We start from the raw sequence: 19,681 nt of genomic DNA, 5'->3' as shown, positions 1-19,681 counted from the left end.
GGTTTGATGTGCTTAGCAATATCCTTCTATAGGAGAGTGCAGCTAACCTGGGAAAGTCGCAGATGCACTGTGGTGCAGGTAAACTGCAGCACATCAGTATGAAAGCAGCCTTGTAGGGGGCTCAGAATAGTAAGGGTCCCAGCCGCACCCCCTTTACCTGCAGTGGCCAGGAGTGTACAAATGTCGCAGCCGCACAGGAGTCATACTCCCTGTCATGGCTGGTGGGTGTAGCATCTGCCAAGCATAACGCATTCATGTGAATGAGGCCACTGTGCAAGTGCCCTGCGACCTTTTGCAGAACAGCAAACAAGGGGTTAAAGCAGGCAGCATTGTGTTGCCTTCTCAACATCTGCTTTAACCCCTTGGACCCCGCAGAAACATGCAGTTGTGGGGCGCTTGCAGAGTGGCACTATTTTTCTTGAATAGGTGGCGATTAGCAGGCAGTAGCACCCACTAAAAGCAAGAGGGGGGTTTAATTCCTGCTGCAACGTGTACACCTTTGTCTGCTGCCTTAGCAGCTAAAAGAAGGAATGAATTGGGGGTGAAAAAACCGCAACTCAACCAAAGGGTTTTACCACGCCCCCAACTTTACCTATGAACAAGCCCTAAGGGTGCCTAAGGGCTCATGCACAAGTGTAGCAGGCACTGCAGCTCCTATGAAAAGCAATCTGAGTGTTTGACAGGTGGTGAGGTGATGTGTTGCTTCCTCATCACCTGCTTTAAACCCATGATTGCTGTAATGCAAGTGATTGTGACACAGTAGGATGGACATTAGAGGTTTAAATCTAATCCTGCTCTATAGTGTGTACTTGTCTCAGGAGCACTAAGTGTCATTTCTGTCTGCTACTTTGTTTCTTTGCTATCAACATGAATCACTTCTGACAAGTTTTCTGACACCAAGAGAAAGATGGTGGCAGAGGCGGGACCTCCAGCAGATTGACAGCCTCAGCTCTGAACCTGTGAGCTGTGTGGAGGGGTGTATTCCTTCCCTCCAATCAGCTCTCGGAGCTCTCCTCACTGAGCTCTGCAGTGTGTAATTTCATCTCTCTGCCCTGTTTTCTGAACAGTCAAACAACCTTTCTAAATTCAACATGTAGGGGGATTTGCCTCAATTCTGTGTGTCACCTAAGGCCAGTCACTTCACTGGGTATATATGAATGTTTACTACCACTTTAACTCCTTTACAGCCACCTATGGCATATGTGTCGCAGAAAAAGGATGGGCTTAAAGTCAGGGGCGGACTGACAACTCATGGGGCCCCGGGCAATAGGGGATCATGGAGCTCCTGTGTCCTTGCCCAAACTCAAAAAAGCCTATGAAAAAGGTACCAGGGACATCTCATGGGGCCCCCTACTGACCCCGGGCCCTCGGGCAGTGCCCAAGTTTCCAAATGGTCAGTCCACCCCTGCTTAGAGTAGAGTTCCAGCTAAAAATAAATAAAAGTCAGCAGCTACCAAAATTGTAGCTGCTGACTTTTAAAATACAGCCACTTACCTGTCCCTCCAGCAGTATTATCCTCACCACTGCTGCATTCACCGGCCGTCTTCTCTCCCAGGCATCTTTAGTGTGGGCACCCAGCTGTGACAGCTTGCGACTTGACAGCCAGGTGCCCACTGCGCATGCGTGAGAAGCGCTGCGCTTTGTGAATGGCTCCGTAGTCTTCTGGGACCTGTCACATGTCCCAGAAGACTATGGGGAGGGAGGACAACTTCCGCTTCCGATCTCCTAGGCGATCGCAGCGGAAGTGGGTACCTGTCAAATTTGGGTACCCACTCCCCAAAGGTGCCAATCCTTAATGGGGAGCGGGGGACAAAGGCTTAAAGCGGAACTTTCCCTTTTGGGTGGAGCTTCGCTTTAATGTTTCTGTGCTGAGAGCGTACTTACTACATACTCTCAGAACAGTGACCAACTTGTGAAATACGGCTTTTGGTTCCTCCCTAATGATTGGTAGCTGGCAGGACCAGCTCCTGATCATGTGATCACTGTGACAGCAAATCAGAGGGATTATGTAATCGACCAATTACACCCCTTCCCCATACCGGCATACAGAACTTTTTAAAGAGGCGCTTTTAGGAATATAATTTCAGTAATTTGTTGTGACATTTACCTGTTGACATGACAGTCACACTTTTCTTTTCTTGTTGTTCCACATTTAGATTATTGTATTTCATATTTAAAATACTATGCAGAGAAAGCTTTGTGTGTACAAAGGCAGAGATACCTACCTGTCTTGATGAAAATGCTGCTCAAGGCTCCTTCCAGTGTAGGCACAGGAGTGAAGGCCCAGGCTGTTGGTCACACGATCTTTGCTGAAGGGGAGCATCCTTTGTAGAGATTGGCTATTCCTCCCATTCAGCAGAGACCACACGGCTAAATGCTTTGGCCTTCACAAGTGTTTCATACTAAATGGAACCAGTAGCAGCATTTTCCCCGGGACGGTACTGAAGTCCTTCTAGAACTATGCATCCTTCTTAGCAAGCCTTTTTGGAGTAGAGGTCCTTGAGTACGTGTTTGCCTTGTACCTTCAAATCTGCTTCCATATCTTTCAAGTAAAAACTGTAAGCATCATAGAATAACAAGTAAGTCACCAGACATTACACACAATTTATTTTCATTTATTTTGCCCATTGCTCAAATACATACAGTTGCTTTGACACCCAGAACAGCCCTGTGGATGCCGTAGCTATTAAAAGATGAACAAAATGGCTGCCTTGACTCAACCCATGATTGCACCATGCCAAACCACAACCATGGGTCAACCCCTGGGACCAAATAAACTCAACTTTTTATGAAAATAGAACTCTCCTTTTCCACTGAGATCAATTCTGTGTTCAGAATTTCTTTTCAAGAACATTGTTGAATGGAATGCACACTGGTACAGTCATCTGCCACCATCACAAGGGCCTGAATCATGTCTGAAAGAGAACAGTTTGTGATGTCAAAAAGTGACCAATCACTTTACATGACTGGCAGGAAGGATCTAGATGCTAAGGCTGCCTACTGTGCAATGCTTTGCTAATAGGTTTTGTTCTCAAAGCTGGGTCAATAAGACAGCATCAACTTCAATCGATATAAAGTCTGTAAACAGAGAAATAGGATAGGGGAACACCCATCCAAAATGAACATATCGTGAAAGGGAAGCCTTCCAGAGAGGATATAGGACAATTCTCACCAGCTACAATGAAAGCAAAAACATATATATTCAGGAGTTGTTTGAAGATTTGTAATACAAGTACACTTGTTCCCTACTCACCCACTGTAGAACATATACAGGGTGTCAACACTTTTCCGCCTGGGTTCACACTTGTGCGGTGCAACATAACGCATGTGATTCGCACAGGAACCGCACCGTATTCCTGTGCGAATTCTGTGCGGTGCGAATTGAGCCACACATTTTGTATGCCTCAAATCGCACCAAAGAGGTGCAGGACCCTTTTTTTGGTCCGCAGTAGAATGGGATCGCATGGGTGTTCACACCTATGTGATCCGATTATGCACATCACACCGCGTTTTGCAAACTGATTTCGGGGTGTCATTAACTTAAAATACACCCCCGCAATGGTTCATGTGAACGGGGTGTGATTATGATGCGGTGCAGAAATCATACAGAAACCGGTGCAAATTTCGCACTGCATCAGTGTGAACCCAGGCTCAAAGCCAGCAATTGTGCCGACTCCTTGCCACTGCCCCACCTCCTGCTTGCTTTTTGCAAAACTGAATGCCCATCTCTCTTTCCTTTATGTCCATTTAAATGCCTTTTTTGTTCCTGCCCATCAGCTTAATGTTGTAGTAAAGTTTAATTTTTTTTTTAAATGGCTGACAGACAGGATATTTACGACAGAAGAGACCCTATCGGTCATAAATTCTTCCTCCTGTCAGCCATCATGTACACCGAGCCTCACATGTGCATCTCAGCAAACATTTATGGCCCCGATCTGTGGCACTCCATGCGACTCCCGTGTGCATGCGCGGGAGTGATGTCATTATGGCCCAGCCATTCAAGTGGCCGAAGGCACAGAACCCGGAAGGAAGATCAGGCGAAGACTGAAATGCCTGGGACCTGCCGGATCGATCACGGTTTGACAGGTAAGTGTGCCAGAATGTGTTAATATGATGTGCATACTAGTATATTATGGCATAACCCACCTGGGGGCCCCTAAAAAGAAGTAATGTTAGCAGTTTACTACTGCTTTAACAGCCATTGCACATAGGCCTTTGATCACACCAGAGCTGCTTTTCTCTTCATACAAGTCAACAGGAATGCAAAAGTAGCTTAGAAGGAGGTCAAATGCAGGGCAGAAGCACCTATGAAGGAACTCTACCTAAACCTAAAATAATCCCAGTTTCAGCAGAATGCACCTGAAAGCCTGCTGCATTTGCCCAAGCCTTTACAAAGTGGCCACTCCCACTGCAAGACGGATTTTAACTTTCAGTTGGTGAGCAACAGTTCAGACTAAGGCCCCTTTCACGCAAAGATTTTGATGAGGTCCACAGATAAGAGAAGAGAAAACAGCGGCACCACTCTAATCTCCCTGCGCCTCTCTGCCACCCCGAGTCCTGGAAACCACCGGAACGGTGGGAACGAACAGGAGCACCACACAGGACTATCAGCATCACCAGACCTACCACATACTGACAAGCCTGCTTTTATCCTACACTTGTGAGTGTGTTTTTATCATTTAGCTTAGATTCACACTACAGCGGTTGCAAAAATTCCATGTGATCTGCACAGGAACCGCACTGCATTCCTGTACAAATCACATTCGATTTGTATGCGGTGCAATTACAGCCATACATTTTGTACGGCTCTATTCCCACCGCATCTGCACCAGAATCGGATCGCATAGGTATTCACACCTATGCGATCCGATTCTGCACATCGCACAGTGTTTTGTGGACCGATGTGGGGGTGTCGTTAACTTAACATACACACCTGCATCGGTCCGTGTGAACGAGGTGCGATTGTGATGCGGTACGGAATTCGCACCGCATCAGTGTGAACGAAGGCTAAATCAACCTGCGTCTTAACACGTAGAGTGGTGCCGCTGTTTTCTCTTCTCTCCTGTCTGTGCACTAGAGTAACTTCAAGCACTGACAGCTGGCTGCCTCCATCTTCAAGACACATATATATTTACCTACAGACTTATCCATCTTTGAACCTTCCACTCAGGACAGTACTGGATCACATACCTGCAAGCCCCTATCTCAGGGGCGGACTGACAACTCATGGGCCCCCCGGGCAATAGGGGATCATGGGGCCTCTGTGTCCTCGCCCACACTCAAACCACACCCAAAAAAGCCTATGAAAGGTACCAGGGGCATCTCATGGGGCCCCCTACTGACCCCGGCCCTTGGGCAGTGCCCGAGTTCCCAAATGGTCAGTCCGTCCCTGCCCTATCTACATAAATGGATATTTTACATATATATCCACTTATGGCCCTCCTATTCCTCTTGTATTGAACTGTATTGTTGCTGTATTGTCTCCTGTTATATTGTAAAGTGCTGAGCAAACTGTTGGCGCTATATAAATCCTGTATAATAATAATAATGGTCCATCCCTAATCCCCATCTCATTTTGGGTTTAAGTTCTAGCGCACCCAATCTCCCTCTACCCAAACTATTTTGATCAGCTCCGCCTATCAGTTTTTCAGGTGGACCAGATCGGCCGGTCCATTCACCCCTATGGACCAGCAGGCGTAAACGGACTTGTGTCCGTTTACACCTACCTACTTCTGGTCCGCTTAAAAAACGAAGGGGATCCGTCTTCCTCAGTCTAGGCTAATCGGATCGGAGGGCAGTTGGGTGTAAACAAACAGAGTCCGTTTACTTCCGACCACCCATACAGCAGAGCCAGTTCTGTGTGTGTCCACTCTGCAGAAACTGACATGTACCGGCAGGGGCAGACTGACAACTCATGGGGCCCCCGGGCAATAGGGGATCATGGGGCCCGTGTCCTTGCCCAAACTCAAAAAAGCCTATGAAAAAGGTACCAGGGGTATCAAATGGGACCCCTGGCCCTCGGGCAGTGCCCGAGTTTCCAAATGGTCAGTCCGCCCCTGCATACCTGTCATCCGCCCGCTCAGGTCAGCAGGGGATCAGCAGACAGATGCCTTGCTGAACAAAATGGAGTCTGCCCCGTGTGAAAGGGGCCTAATCGTTATATAATCCCAGAGTAAGAGCAGGGACTTGATAAAGACCTGCATTAGTTACAGCAAAACAAAATGAAGGTGCTGCCGTGCACACAAGTGCTCTAGAAGCTCAAACAACTTCTAGGAGCTGAAGTCAAAGCAAAGATAAGTAATCTGTGTCTTATACCTCTCTGATGGCTTTAGCTCCTAAAGGAGTGCAAAATCTGCTATATAAAAAAAAAAAAAAAAAAAGCAGAACTCCATCCCCCAATTCTGATATCCAATTTGGTCATTCCTTACACATTTCTGTAACTAAAGTACACAATATCAAAGCTCTATTAATGGGGTGAAGTTTTTGTCAAGAGGTGGAGCAGAGACCACCCAAATAGAGAGAGAACTGTAACTCTTAGAAAATATAATCACGTAGTTTAGTGTTCACAGCTGAATAGCAAAGACTGGTTGCTGCAGCTTTTACAGATAAGCAGTGGCTACAATAACCAGCTGAAAATACTTTTATAACTTTTTTTTTAATTTCTGGAGTTCCTTAACAAAGGGAATAACAACAAAGAAAAATCTGGAAAATTCAGTTAACTTAGAAATACCAGACTTCAGCCGTTTGGGAATGTTGGCTATACTCCATAGACTCAAACTGAAGAGCATGGATTAAGGTTGAGTGGATTATGCCTTTAAATAGACTGATCCAATTAAGGCCAGTGGATGCCCTGCCAGTGGGCCAATCAGTGGCTACCATCTACTAGGACATGGGTTAAGAACAGGCGATGGTAGTGATTTTAGATTGAAGGAAGTCAATACTAGAAGGCCAAGGAAACTAGAATGAACTTACAATATCAGAAAACCGGAATGAAATTAAAATCTCAGCAAATGCTGTGGTTCTAAACAAAATTTAAATTTGGTCACCAGTAAAAGTATTTTATCACTTCAAACGCACATGAGGTGAAAACAGTTAAATGTAACTAGGGACAAACAACCACAGGACCGCACCACAAAAAACAAAATGGAGAGAAAAAAAAAAAAAAACATAAAAAAACCAAAACCTTATAACTCAAAGGCTATCCCACTCCATTGTGAATTTAAAAAACCAATAACTCTCTGCCTCCCCCCCTTGACTTGAAATCTTCATCCAACTGGGAAGAGCCTGGATATATTGGTGGCAGATTAAAATGTCCGCCCTGATGTCAAAAAGAGTTAACAAGTACCGCCTGCAGAATGTTACAGTCTCCTGATTTAAATGCACTTCCCTGATGTAAAGAACAAAAAAAAAACGCTTAAATTAGGGAATGTAGGAGAATTATGGTCTTAAAAAGAAAGGAGTGACCTATAGAAGCAAACATGTTGCAATAAAAACGATTACTCCACATGACTAATGTCTCTTGTGGATATGCTGCGGTCAGACACATGCTGGTAAAAGTGACTTTGGCCCTTCTGAGGACCACCAAAAGTTAGAACTGTTCAAAACCAGGCAAGTTCATTGGTGAGACCGCAGTGTTACATGGAAGTGCAAAGAGTTTTCAAGCAGCATGTGGTATAGTGCAGAACGGCCAATTTTGTGTTTTTGGTTTGTAAAACTATATGATCACGGACAACCATCCAACTCCCGTTAATTATCTCTGCTCGCATTGGTGATAACTGTTACAAATCCAGGCAACGTTCTCATTGGTTCACGAGAAGAAAGACATGAAGGTCGTTTTGAGTGGGCAATAAAAATAGGTTCCTCCTGAGTGTGACTGCCACTCAAGCGTATATGTTCTTCTCATTAGCTGAGCTCTGGGTGAGGTGATATGATCCATGGAAGAGGAGGATGAGGAGAAGATGAAGCAGTCTGGTTGGTAAATGGTTCTTCTCCACTTATTAACTCTCATACTCCCCACTGGAGGTGCCATCATACAAAAGAACAAGGTTGTGCTTGTTCTAGAATAAGTATGTGGTGAGGGAGGCAGAGGATCAGGATCCATGAAGGAACATGAGCACACATCTTGATAGACCACCTAGAGCTCCTCATATTCCCCACCTGAGCGTGGCCGGCTTGGAGCTCCTCCACCAAGAAAGGCCTCCAGTTCATCAAACTCATTTTTTTCCTTTGTCTTCTTAGATTTTTTCTTTTTGTCTTCTTTCCCCTCTTCTTTGTCTTTGCCTTTCTTGTTTTTTGTCTTTTTCTTGCTTGATTTTTCCTCTTCTGGAATCTGGTAGTAAAGAGAAGATTCTTTATTGACAAAAGACTTACACCCAATGGTAAAAAAAGAAAATGAAAGGGCTATTTGGAACAAGAACATTAAATTAGGAAAAAAAAAAAAAAGAATATGTAGCCAAATTAGTTTCAAAGCTACTTATACAGTTGAAACACATACATGAGGTCTGTTGAAATTCTGTCCCAAGTAGTTGTAGTCAATGGTGTATTTAGGTTTTATGCTGCCCTAGGCAACGCGAAAACCGTATGCCCACATGGACACCGACCAACACAACCCCCCCTTCCCCCTCCCGCAGAGAGAATGGCATTGATCAACAACGAGCCTTCCACTAGCCCCCCAGCGATAGAGAGACACTCATCTTCACAGCTCTGGACATCCCCGGGACCGAGAGCCAGGCTCTACATACACCATGAAACAGGCTGCACCCTCTCTTGGATCCCACTTGGTTCCCATGGTGCACATGTCCCTTCTTTCATTCCTTCTTCTAGGGCGAGGTGCTGCCCCCTTGAAAAATGCCGCCCTAGGCAAGTGCCTTGTTTGCCTTATGGTAAACACACCCCTGGTTGTAGTCCAGAAAACCCCTACCAGACACCTCAGCCAAGTCCTCTGCAGACTACACTGGAGTTGGACAATATAGCCTGGTCTAGGACCCACCCTAGCCTTTGATTGGACAGTTTATTAAAAGCAGCACAGTGATGAGATTACCACTCTGCTCTCTCTTCCAGTAGACAGCACTGTATAATGCTGTCCAGTCCTGATTGCCTCTCCCTAGAGATCTTTTATGTAGTTGACTACAAAAACCTAATATCAAGAGCAATATGAGTCCTTTTTCAGATGTTTTTTAATGGATTCTTAAAATGGAGAAAAGATATTACAACTTTGTTGTCCAATTCCAGACTGAAGAAAAATGCAGAGGTTGGCCCTGCTCTCTGGCAGGGATGGTGGGGCACAAGGCTGAATGATGTTAAGCTAAACAAGCACATGGGGAGACTTTCATACTGCCACTATATTTAGGTCTGTAAATGAAGGGTTACATTTGGGTGTAATCCTTTATAGAATGAAATCTGCCAAGTCTAAATCGAAGTGGCAGGTCAGTAGAAGCTGATGACAGGTCTCAGTGATGGCAGCTTGTTAACGGTCTACGTTCTTACATAACACTGATAAGAATCCTACAAAGTGAAGGCAGCAAGCTGCTCCAGAGACCTGATGATTTAATCAGAATGAATGCTTTATTTCATTAACAGGTTATGTCACCTCTTTGCTCTTCTTCTTCTTTTTCTTCTTCTCTTTACTCGTCTTACTCTCTTTGTCTAGAAGAGAATATTCAGAGATGGATCAGCTCCAATGTATATTTATATACTGGTGCATCTCAATAAATTAGAATATCATCAAAAAGTTAATTTGTTTCAGTAATTTAATTCAAAAAGTGAAACTCATATATAGATTCATTACACACAGAGTGATACATTTCAAGTATTTCTTTCTTTTAATTTTGATGATTATGGCTTAGAGTTACAAAAACCCAAAATTCTGTATCTCAGAAAATTAGATTATAGGGATGCACTGAAATTTCGGCCACCGAAACTTATCGGTCAAAAATAGCCTTATCTACATTTTTTCAATAGGAAAAATTTAGCCGATACAGGTGCAGATACAGGGAACTGTGTGTACTGCAGATTTGGGGGGAATGGCTGAGAAAGGCAGAGGAGCAGTGTATACAGTCTCTGGCTGTCAGTATATGTCAGTGCTGGTTTTAAAATTTAATTACCAGCTTTTTTTTTTTTTTCTGCACTATAGCTCACAGAATTAGCTGTCACTTTCCCCAGCTAAAAGAAACAAAAGTTTCCTTTTAGTTTCTTTCCCAGAGTTAAAAGAAACAACGTTTGTTTCTTTTATCTCGGGAAAGAAACTAAAAGGAAACATTGTTTCTTTTAACTTGGGGAAAGAAACTAAAAGGAAACTTTTGTTTCTTTTAGCTGGGGAAAGTGACAGCTAATTCTGTGAGCTATATTGAAGAAAAAAAAAAAATAAAAGCTGGCAATTGCATTTAAAAACCAGCACTGACATATAGTGACAGCCAGTGAGGGAGCCTCTCTGTATACACTGCTCCTTCTCCTGCCCCCTCCTTGCACACACTGCCCCCCCCCTCCCCCCTACAAAGAGGAACTGTCACTTATATGCTATCACATAGGGGACTATTGGTCCTCTATGTGATAGCAATAAAATCATAAGTTAAAAAAAAATATATGAATATATACACGCACGCACACACATATAGACACACACACACACGAAAGTACAAAAAAAAAAAAAATACAAAATTGCAGCCTCCGCACCCCAACGCCAGTAAAATGTGCTTGCTTACAGTGTAAAACACACACAGCACATCATATAAAACAGCACACCGTTAACCCTTTGATCGCCCCAGATGTTAACCCCTTCCTGCCCAGTGTCATTAATACAGTGTCAGTGCTTTTTATTAGCACTGATCACTGTATTGGTGTCACTGGGGATGTCAGTGACATCAAGTCAGTTCCCCTCAGTGTCAGACTGCCCGCCGCAGTCCCGCTATAAGCTGCTGATCGCCACCATTACTAGTAAAAAAAAAAACAAATTCCAGTATATATACTGCCATTTGTAAACAATATAACTTTCATGTAAACCAATTAATTTACATGTATTGGGATTTTTTTTAGCAGAATACATTTTGGCCTAAATTTGATTTTTTCAAAATTGTCAGTCTTTTTTTGTTTATAGCGCAAAAAATTGAAAACCGCAGAGGCGATCAAATACCACAAAAGGAATCTCTATTTGTGGGGAAAAAGGATGTAAATTTAATTTGGGTACAGCGTTGCATGACCGCACAATAGTCAGCTAAAGTAACAGCGCTGCATTGCAAAAAATGGCCTGGTCAGGAGGGGGGCAAATCCTCTGGAGGGCAAGTGGTTAAGAAAAAGAGAATGGCACACTGTAGACTTTATAGTCACATTTATGTAAACAGCATGCAGATTGCATCTCACCTTCCTCATTGTCTTTAGGCACTTTCTCCTCAAACCCTAAACCAAAAAGATCATCTTCTCTGACTTTAAACGAGGATGTTGGAGGCTTTACTGGCTCGGCAGGCCGAGAGGTTATCGTCTCTTCACTGGAGCTGTCTGACATGTTATTCAGCACTGGGAATGCATCCTGCAGAAATACACAAATGAAAAATGAAACATCTTTTCAATAATAAAGCTGAACAGGCATGTATAAAACATGCAAATTAACAGAACTTTATTTATTCACCATTACTGCATATGCTTTTTTTTTTTTTTTTTAACTAAAAGTAGTTTTTGAATTTGACTTGATATCAGCGTCTTGCAATTCTCTGTATAGCAACATAGATAGACTGGGAGAGGCAGGATTGGAAGCCAATCAGATGTGTTGCATACAAATGTATTGACAAGATTGTATTGAAACTGTTTTTCCCTTTATATTGGCCTGTTCACACATAAATGTGCATTCAAATGTATAAAAATGCTCAAAAAATGGATGTGCTTTGTCTTCCACTGGTGCTCACTGACATGCATTTTTATGAGTGTTAAATTGCTATTTATTTTGCATGTTATTTCCTTTGATACAACATCCTTTTCCTGTTTTTGGGTTGAGAGAAGGCGTGAGGGAAAAAATAAAAAGAGATTAAGACAATTTTGTTTGTGGAATTGGCAAGCAGGATGTCTAGCATAACAGCCCTAATCATTGTGATTGTTCTAGCTATATTGAGGAGGAGGCGGCGGATGAAGAGTAAAGGGCAGTTTTGGACCTTATACCAGGATTTAGGTCACTCATCAATATCTATTAAGCATGCCATTGGGACTACTCACTTTAAGATGACTGCCATAAGGGTTTTAGTATTATTTATTATTATTATACAGGATTTATATAGCACCAACAGTTTGTGCAGCGCTTTACAAAGTGAAGATAGACATTACAGTTACAATACAATTTGGTAGAAGAGGAATAGCTGGGGGATGAGCTGATGGAGAAAATAAATGGCAGTTTACTAGGCAGAAGCAGGATCGTTTCTTTAATTAGAAAGGTTTTCAGGGATAGTCTAAAGGTGGATAGATTAGGAGACAGCCAGACAGATTGAGGTAGTAAGGGACAATAATAAAAAAAGATTATTTTTTTTTCAATAGTCTTGTGTTGCACTGATGTGCATTTATGTGTGTTATGTTAACAATGTATATACAGTGGTACCTTGGTTTACAAATGTCTCGGTTAACGTAATTTTCGGTTTCCGAATGAAAATCCATTGAAAATAATGCCTCGGTTTACAGATATATTTACTCATTTTTATCACAATACGAAGTTTATGTCGGTGCCGATTTTTAAATGCAATTACCGGCTTTTTTTTTTTCTTCTTCACTATAGCTCACAAGATTAGCTGTCACTTTTCCTGGAGTTACAGGAAACTTTGTTTCTTTTAAGAAACTAAAAGGAAACATTGTTTCTTTTAACTTGAGGAAATAAACTAAAAGAAAACTCTCTCTTTTAGCTGGGGGGAAAGTGACAGCCAAATCTCTGAGCTATAGTATGAAAAAAAAAAAAAGCGGTAATTACATTTAATAAACCGACACCATAATAAATAAAACAACAGCGTGGGGTCCCCCCTCCCATCCATACCAAGCCCTTCAGGGTCTGGTTTGGATCTTGTGGGAAACTCACACGTCTAAATTTAAAAAACAAAATCGCACAGGGGTCCCCCCAATATCCATACCAGACCCTTATCAAGGGCCTCTTCTCCACAACCCTGGCTGGTGGTTGTGGGGGTCTGCAGGGAAGGGGCTTATCAGAATCTGGAAGCCCCCTTTAACAAGATCCCGCCCCCCCCCCATGTGAATGAGTATGGGGTACATGGTACCGCTACTTATTCACAAAAACTGTAGTGTGAAAAAAGACAATGTGCGCTGACTTTTAAAATACAGACATTTACCTGGCCTTCAATCCAGCGGTGTCCTCACCACCGCTAGTTTCACCGGCCATCTTCTCTCCCTGGTGCCGGCATCTTCAGTGTGGGCACCTGGCTGTGAGAAGACTACGGGGAGGGAGGACGACTTCCGCTTCCGATCGCCTAGGCGATCGCAGTGGAAGTAGGAGCGGGTACCCTGTCAAATTCGTGTACCCGCTCCACAAAGGTGCCAATCCTTAATGGGGAGCAGGGGACAAAGGATTAAAGTGGAACTTCACCTTTTAGGTGGAGCTCCACTTTACAGTATCTGCTACTGATGGTTTGGGGCCAAATACCACAGCATACCTTCAGAGGTCTAGTGGATTCCATGCCTTGATGTGTCAGGGCTGTTTTGGCAGCAAAAAAAGGCCCTACTCAATATTAGGTGGGTGGTCATAAAGTTATGGCTGATCAGAGTATGTATTTTGCCTTCAGTTAAGCTTAAAGTGTATCTATTGCAAAAATGTTAAATCATATATTAATTTCCACATTGCATTTCAATTACTTCTATTAATCTGAACAAGCTTGACATTTGTAAACTTTCTGTGACACATATTCACTGTTTTCTGCGAGTAGGCACTGCTGTGGCACACATTTCTCAGAGCCTGCCTTCTGAAAGACAGGTGTGCTGAGAGGAGTTTCAGGAGGCAGAGTCAGTACAGGAATCACTGCTTGCAGGCAGCGAGGTACCATGGGATATGTAGTCCTTAGAAAGTAAACCAAAGGAATTAGCAAAGAAGATGCTGCAAAGCATGCAGGGAAACCAGGACATTTATTAAATTGATGGCCAGGAAACAGGAAGAGCTCAGAAAATGAAAGGAGATTTTTCAAGTAAACTTATAATATGCGGTGACAGATCTTTAAAGCTGAAACCTAAACCAACGGAAATAATAATGCTGCCTACCATACTGGTGAAAAATTATGCAAGAAGCCTTAAAGTGGTTATAATCCTCAGACATGAAATATGAACAAGGCATATCCCTCTATAGTGTGTAGTTGTCTCAATCAAAAGCACTAAGTGTAATTTCTGTCTGCTGCTTTGTTCCTCTGCTGTCAGCATGAGTCACGTCTGACAAGTTTCCAGACACCAAGAGAAAAATAGTGAGAGAAGAGGGGCCTCCAGACAACCTCAGCTCTGTTCCTGTAAGCTGTGTGGAAGGGGGTGTGACTCTTCTCTCCAATCAGCAATAAGAACTTTCCTCACTGAGCTCTGCAGAGTTTAACTTCAGCTCTGCACCCCACTTTTTCTGAACTCTCAGACACACTTTAAAATTCAGCACTTTGGATGTAGAGAACACTGCAGATAAACAAGTACAACTTATATAGGAGGATTTGTTTAATCTCTGTGTATCACCTGAGGCCAGTCACTTCACTGGGTAAACGTAAGGGTTTACAGCCACTTTAACGTTCCAAATTTGTCACTGCTAGCCCCTCCTGAACATGTTAGTGATCCTCTGACTTCAAAAGTCACTCAGCTAGGACAAGTATGAAACCTGTAGTCTAAACACCTGGTCTGCATACTTGTTTTGAACGGTGACTCAGTAAGTACTAATGCTACTGAATCGCTGTGACAACCAATAATTTCCATACCAAATTACCAAAACTCATCCCCAAAATATACTGCAGGGGCTTCAAAACAAAAAAGGTGTTTAAATTATTACAGTTAAAGTGGTTGTAAACCTCAGACATGAAATATGAACAAAGCATATCCCTCTATAGTGTATACTTGGCTCAATTAGGAGCACTGTCATTTCTGTCTGCTGCCTAGTTCCTCTGCTATCAGTATGGGTCACTTCTGATGAGATTTCATAACAGCAAGAGAAAAATGGTGACAGGGGAGGGATCTCCAGACAACCTCAGCTCTGTTCCTGTGAGCTGTGTGGAGGGGGGGTGTGTCTCTTCCCTCCAATCAGCTCTCAGAACTCTCTTCACTGAGCTCTGCAGAGTGTAACTTCAGCTCTCCGCCCCCTTTTTTTCTGAACTCTCAGGCAAGTTTTAAAATTCAGCACTTTGAATGGATGTAGAGAAAAGAAGACTGCAGACAGACAGGTACAACATATGTAGGATTAATTTCATCTTTGTGTATCAAAGGCCATTCACTTACTGCGTATACAAGTATGTGAGGGTTTACAACCACTTCAATTTTCTTTAGAAAGCAGCACAAAAGCTGAGTAGAAAAGTCTGTCCCCTGCCAGAATGCTGCAGAGATTGACCCTTGGAAGTAGTGGTTTAGCCATTCTGGCTTCATCTCACCTGAGACTTGGAAACATGGTTTGAATCTTCACTATCAAAATCTGGGTCATCCATAACAAAGGAAAGCATTTGTGTGGCAATCGGTCCCTCCTGGTCACTGTCTGAATCCATTTGGACCTTCACTTTCGCTTTCTTGGATTTGCTAGATGCCGGAGCAAGGGTGGGGGCTGAGTTGGGTTTCTCGGGGTGAGTCTGAGGGGCTGAGACTTTGGAAGGCTTCCTGAAATATAGAAGAATTACAAAATGACTAAGTGGAAGAACAGCAAAGCCTACCGTATTTTTCGGACCATAAGACGCACCTGACCATAAGACGCACCTGGTTTTTAGAGGAGAAAAATAGGAAAAAAAATATTCTGAACCAAATAGTGTAATAAAATATTTAATAAAGTATAACAGAATAATATTTGAACCATATAAACTGAACAGCAGTCAACAGTGGCATTAAGAACCATTATCACTGTCATTAACACATAAAGACAAAGGTTTGAGTACTCTAGTCTTCTGAAAACCCCAAGAACTCTTCTTCGCTAGAGTCAGAATTCATGAAGCTCATTTGGTCACAATCACTGACATCACTTTCTTCGCTGTCTTCGTATAAAATACAGTCTTCACTTCCATCTAAGGCATTGCTAATGCCACATTTTTTGAACGACTGTACAACAATCTCTTTCTTCACTGAGTCCCATGATCTTTTCACCCATTCGCAAACTTGAGTGATGGTGGGCCTCTTCATTCGTCCAGTGGGTGTCAAATCATGGTTACCATCAGCCATCCACTTGTTCCACTCTTCTCTCATAAAGACCTTAAATGGCTTGTTTATGGAGACATCAAGAGGTTGCAACTGGCTGGTAAGACCTCCGGGAATGACAGCTAGATGGGTCTTTACTTCCTTGAAGCACTTTTTGGTTGGTTCACTAATATGTGCTCTAAATTGGTCAAGCACTAATAGGGCAGGTTTTTTCAGAAGTCCTCCAGAACGTTTGGACCACACCTTTTCAACCCATATTTTCATGCCATTGTCATTCATCCATCCTTTTTCATGGACGTGTACCACAACACCTCTTGGAATGGCATCTTTTGGAAATGTTTTCCTTTTAAAAATCAGCATGGGTGGCAATTTGGTGCCATCGGCACAGCAGGACAACACAGCTGTATAATGCGTCTTCTCGTGCCCTGAAGTTTTCACTGTGATGGTTTTGGCACCCTTCAGGTCGACAGTCCTATTAGAAGGCACATCAAATGTTAGCGGAACTTCATCCATGTTCCCAATCTGGCCAATTTCAAAGCTGTTTTTCTTTCTGGCTTTGATAACAAAATTGTGAAAGGACAGAATTTTAGCCTCATATTCTTTGGGCATTTTTTGGGCAATTCTGGTTTTGGTACGCATAGCAAGACCACATCTTCTCATGAATCTGTAGCACCATGATGGTGATCCTGTAAAGTCTTGAATGCCCCTCTCTTTAGCAATGCGTTTCGCTTCAAAAATGATCATTTTTGTTGAGACGGAAAAGCCATTATTGCGATGAAGCATGATCCATTCTTTCACGTCCACCTCCAACTCTGGCCACTTTGCAGCATGCCCACGGAAAGTGTGCTTGCTTTTGTCTTCTTTTTGCAGCCGATCCTCCTGTTTCCTCCAATCTCTAATCAGTTTTTCAGTTGGAGGCGGCCCAAAATGCCTCTCCGCTGCTCTGTTTCCATGCTCTTTAGCATATTTGATAACTTCCAGTTTGTATGGAATTTTATAGGCTATTCTTTTCTGCTTCAGCATCTTTGTAGAATGAGGTACAGTAGTACGGTACAATATTTTTCTGCAACAAAATGAAGGAACTTTCAGTATACCATAATTTCTTCAATGATTACGGTACTATTGAGCACTAACCATTTGCGTTTTCACTGAGCGCTGACCATTTGCTTTGTCACTGCATACTGTATATTTTTCATACAGGTTTATGGTACCATATATGGGAGTATGGTTTATGGTACCATATATGGGAGTATGGTTTATGGTACCGTATATGGGAGTATGGTTTATGGTACCGTATATGGGAGTATGGTTTATGGTACCATATATGGGAGTATGGTTTATGGTACCATATATGGGAGTATGGTTTATGGTACCGTATATGGGAGTATGGTTTATGGTACCGTATATGGGAGTATGGTTTATGGTACCGTATATCTGAAGTACCGTATATGGTACGGTACTTCAGATCACAAAAGTGACAATTGAAAGGAAAAGAGGGACAACTGAAATAAAAAGAGTGACAATTGAAAGAAAAAGAGTGACAATTGAAAGAAAAAGAGTGACAATTAAAAGAAAAAGAGTGACAATTAAAAGAAAAAGAGTGACAATTGAAAGGAAAAAAGGGACAGAGGGAAAACAGTTTTTTTTATTGGGAACAGTTTATTGGGAAAATGTAGTGTAGTGTAGTGTAGTGTAGTGTAGTGTGTAGCGACATTTTACCTCAGAAGCCGATGACTGGAGTGAGGGGCATGCGCACTGCTGTGTACTGTAACACCGCCTACTACATGCTATCCTCCAATAGCATACGGCGGTGACACAGCAGCAGCATCGCGCCGCCTGCACAGATCGGCTTCCCGAGGACAAGGTAAGGTGAGAGGGGCATGCGCACTGCTGTGTACTGTAACACCGCCTACTACATGCTATCCTCCAATAGCATACGGCGGTGACACAGCAGCAGCATCGCGCCTCCTTCACAGATCGGCTTCCCGAGGACAAGGTAAGGTGAGGGGGGATCCGCTGCCGCTCTGCCTGAGAAGCCTGGACACGGGGCGGGGGAGGGATGATGCAGTCGCCTGAGAAGCCTGGACACAGAAGGTCCCGGGGGACCCGCTGCCGCTCTGCAACTTCTTCTATTCGGACCATAAGACGCAGGTACTTTTCTTCCCACTTTTTGGTGAAGAAAAAGTGCGTCTTATGGTCCGAAAAATACGGTAATTCGTTTTTGACAAAAAGAAAAAACGTTGAGAGATGGACTAAAATTGCTGCCCAGTAGCAAAGTGATTAATCGGATCACGGTACCCTGTCATCTGGACAAAAAAATAAACATTTTAAATTAAAATATAAGTCAGGGAAATATGAAATATTGTATAAGTATTATGTAATTTGTCATCTAGGCAGCAAGTGCAACACTATCCTCTTCTATCTGCTTACCATCTATTTAACAAATTAAAAAAAAAAAATCTAATTTATAGAGCTTTACTCACATACAAGCAAATCAGAAGATACACCCCCCCCCTTATGCTTAGTTCTCTGAGAAGAATTCTCTTTCATGTATCTTTTTTAATAAATTATATCAATATATAGTGTGTGTGTGTGTGTGTGTGTGTGTGTGTGTGTGTGTACAGTTGCAAGAAAAAGTATGTGAACCCCTTGGAATTACGTGGAGTTTTGCATGAATTGGGCATAAAATGTGCTCTGAAAGTCATCTAAGTCACAATAGAAGAACACAGTCTGCTGTACATAATACTACACAAACATTAAATGTTGCCATGGTTTAATTGCACATAACATGTAAACATTCACAGTGCAGGGAGGAAAAAGTATGTGAGGCCCTAGCTTAATGACTTCTCCCAGAGCTAATTGGAGCCAGGAGTGAGCCAACCTTGACTCCAATCAGTGTGATGATATTGGATGTGTTGCTGACAGCTGTCCTGCCCTTAAAAAACACACACCTGTTTTGGGTTTACTGGTTTCAAGAAGCACTGTCTGATGTGAACCATGCCTCGCAGAAAAGAGCTCTCAGAAGACCTACGATCAAGAATTGTTGACTTGCATGAAGCTGGAAAGGGTTACAAAAGTATCTCCCAAAGCCTTGATGTTCATGTGTCCACGGTAAGACAGACTGTCTACAAATGGAGAAAGTTTAGCACTGTTGCTACTCTCCCTAGGCGTGGTTGTCCTGTAAAAATGACTGCAAGAGCACAGCGCAGAATGCTGCATGAGGTAAAGAAGAATCCCAGAGTGTCAGCTAAAGACCTACAGAAATCTCTGGCACATGCTAACATTTTTGTTGACACATCTACAATAAGGAAAACATTAAACAAGAATGGAGTACATGGGAGGACACCACGGAGGA

At 42.9% G+C, this 19,681-nt stretch overlaps 1 protein-coding gene across 2 annotated transcripts in view; it reads right to left on the bottom strand.

The window, feature by feature from the left end:
• Positions 1-2,599: 2,599 nt before the first annotated feature.
• Positions 2,600-19,681, bottom strand: part of RABL6 (RAB, member RAS oncogene family like 6) — an 82,743-nt gene continuing 65,661 nt past the window's right edge. For both annotated transcript variants that reach the window (XM_089675044.1, XM_089675045.1), the window contains exons 13-16: positions 15,579-15,798; positions 11,356-11,521; positions 9,590-9,645; positions 2,600-8,329 (exon numbers count right to left, since the gene is read on the bottom strand). In XM_089675044.1, coding sequence (XP_089531170.1) covers positions 8,135-8,329; positions 9,590-9,645; positions 11,356-11,521; positions 15,579-15,798 — 637 coding nt within the window. In that variant the 3' untranslated portion in view covers positions 2,600-8,134. The remainder of the gene's footprint in view (positions 8,330-9,589; positions 9,646-11,355; positions 11,522-15,578; positions 15,799-19,681) is intronic.

The sequence above is a fragment of the Staurois parvus genome, unplaced genomic scaffold, assembly GCF_062004578.1.
Source record: "Staurois parvus isolate SC_StPar_1 unplaced genomic scaffold, SC_StPar_1.0 ptg000154l, whole genome shotgun sequence".
In the NCBI taxonomy this organism is placed as follows: domain Eukaryota; kingdom Metazoa; phylum Chordata; class Amphibia; order Anura; family Ranidae; genus Staurois; species Staurois parvus.
Note: the sequence above shows the minus strand (reverse complement) of the source record. Positions and strands in the feature narration are given on the sequence as shown.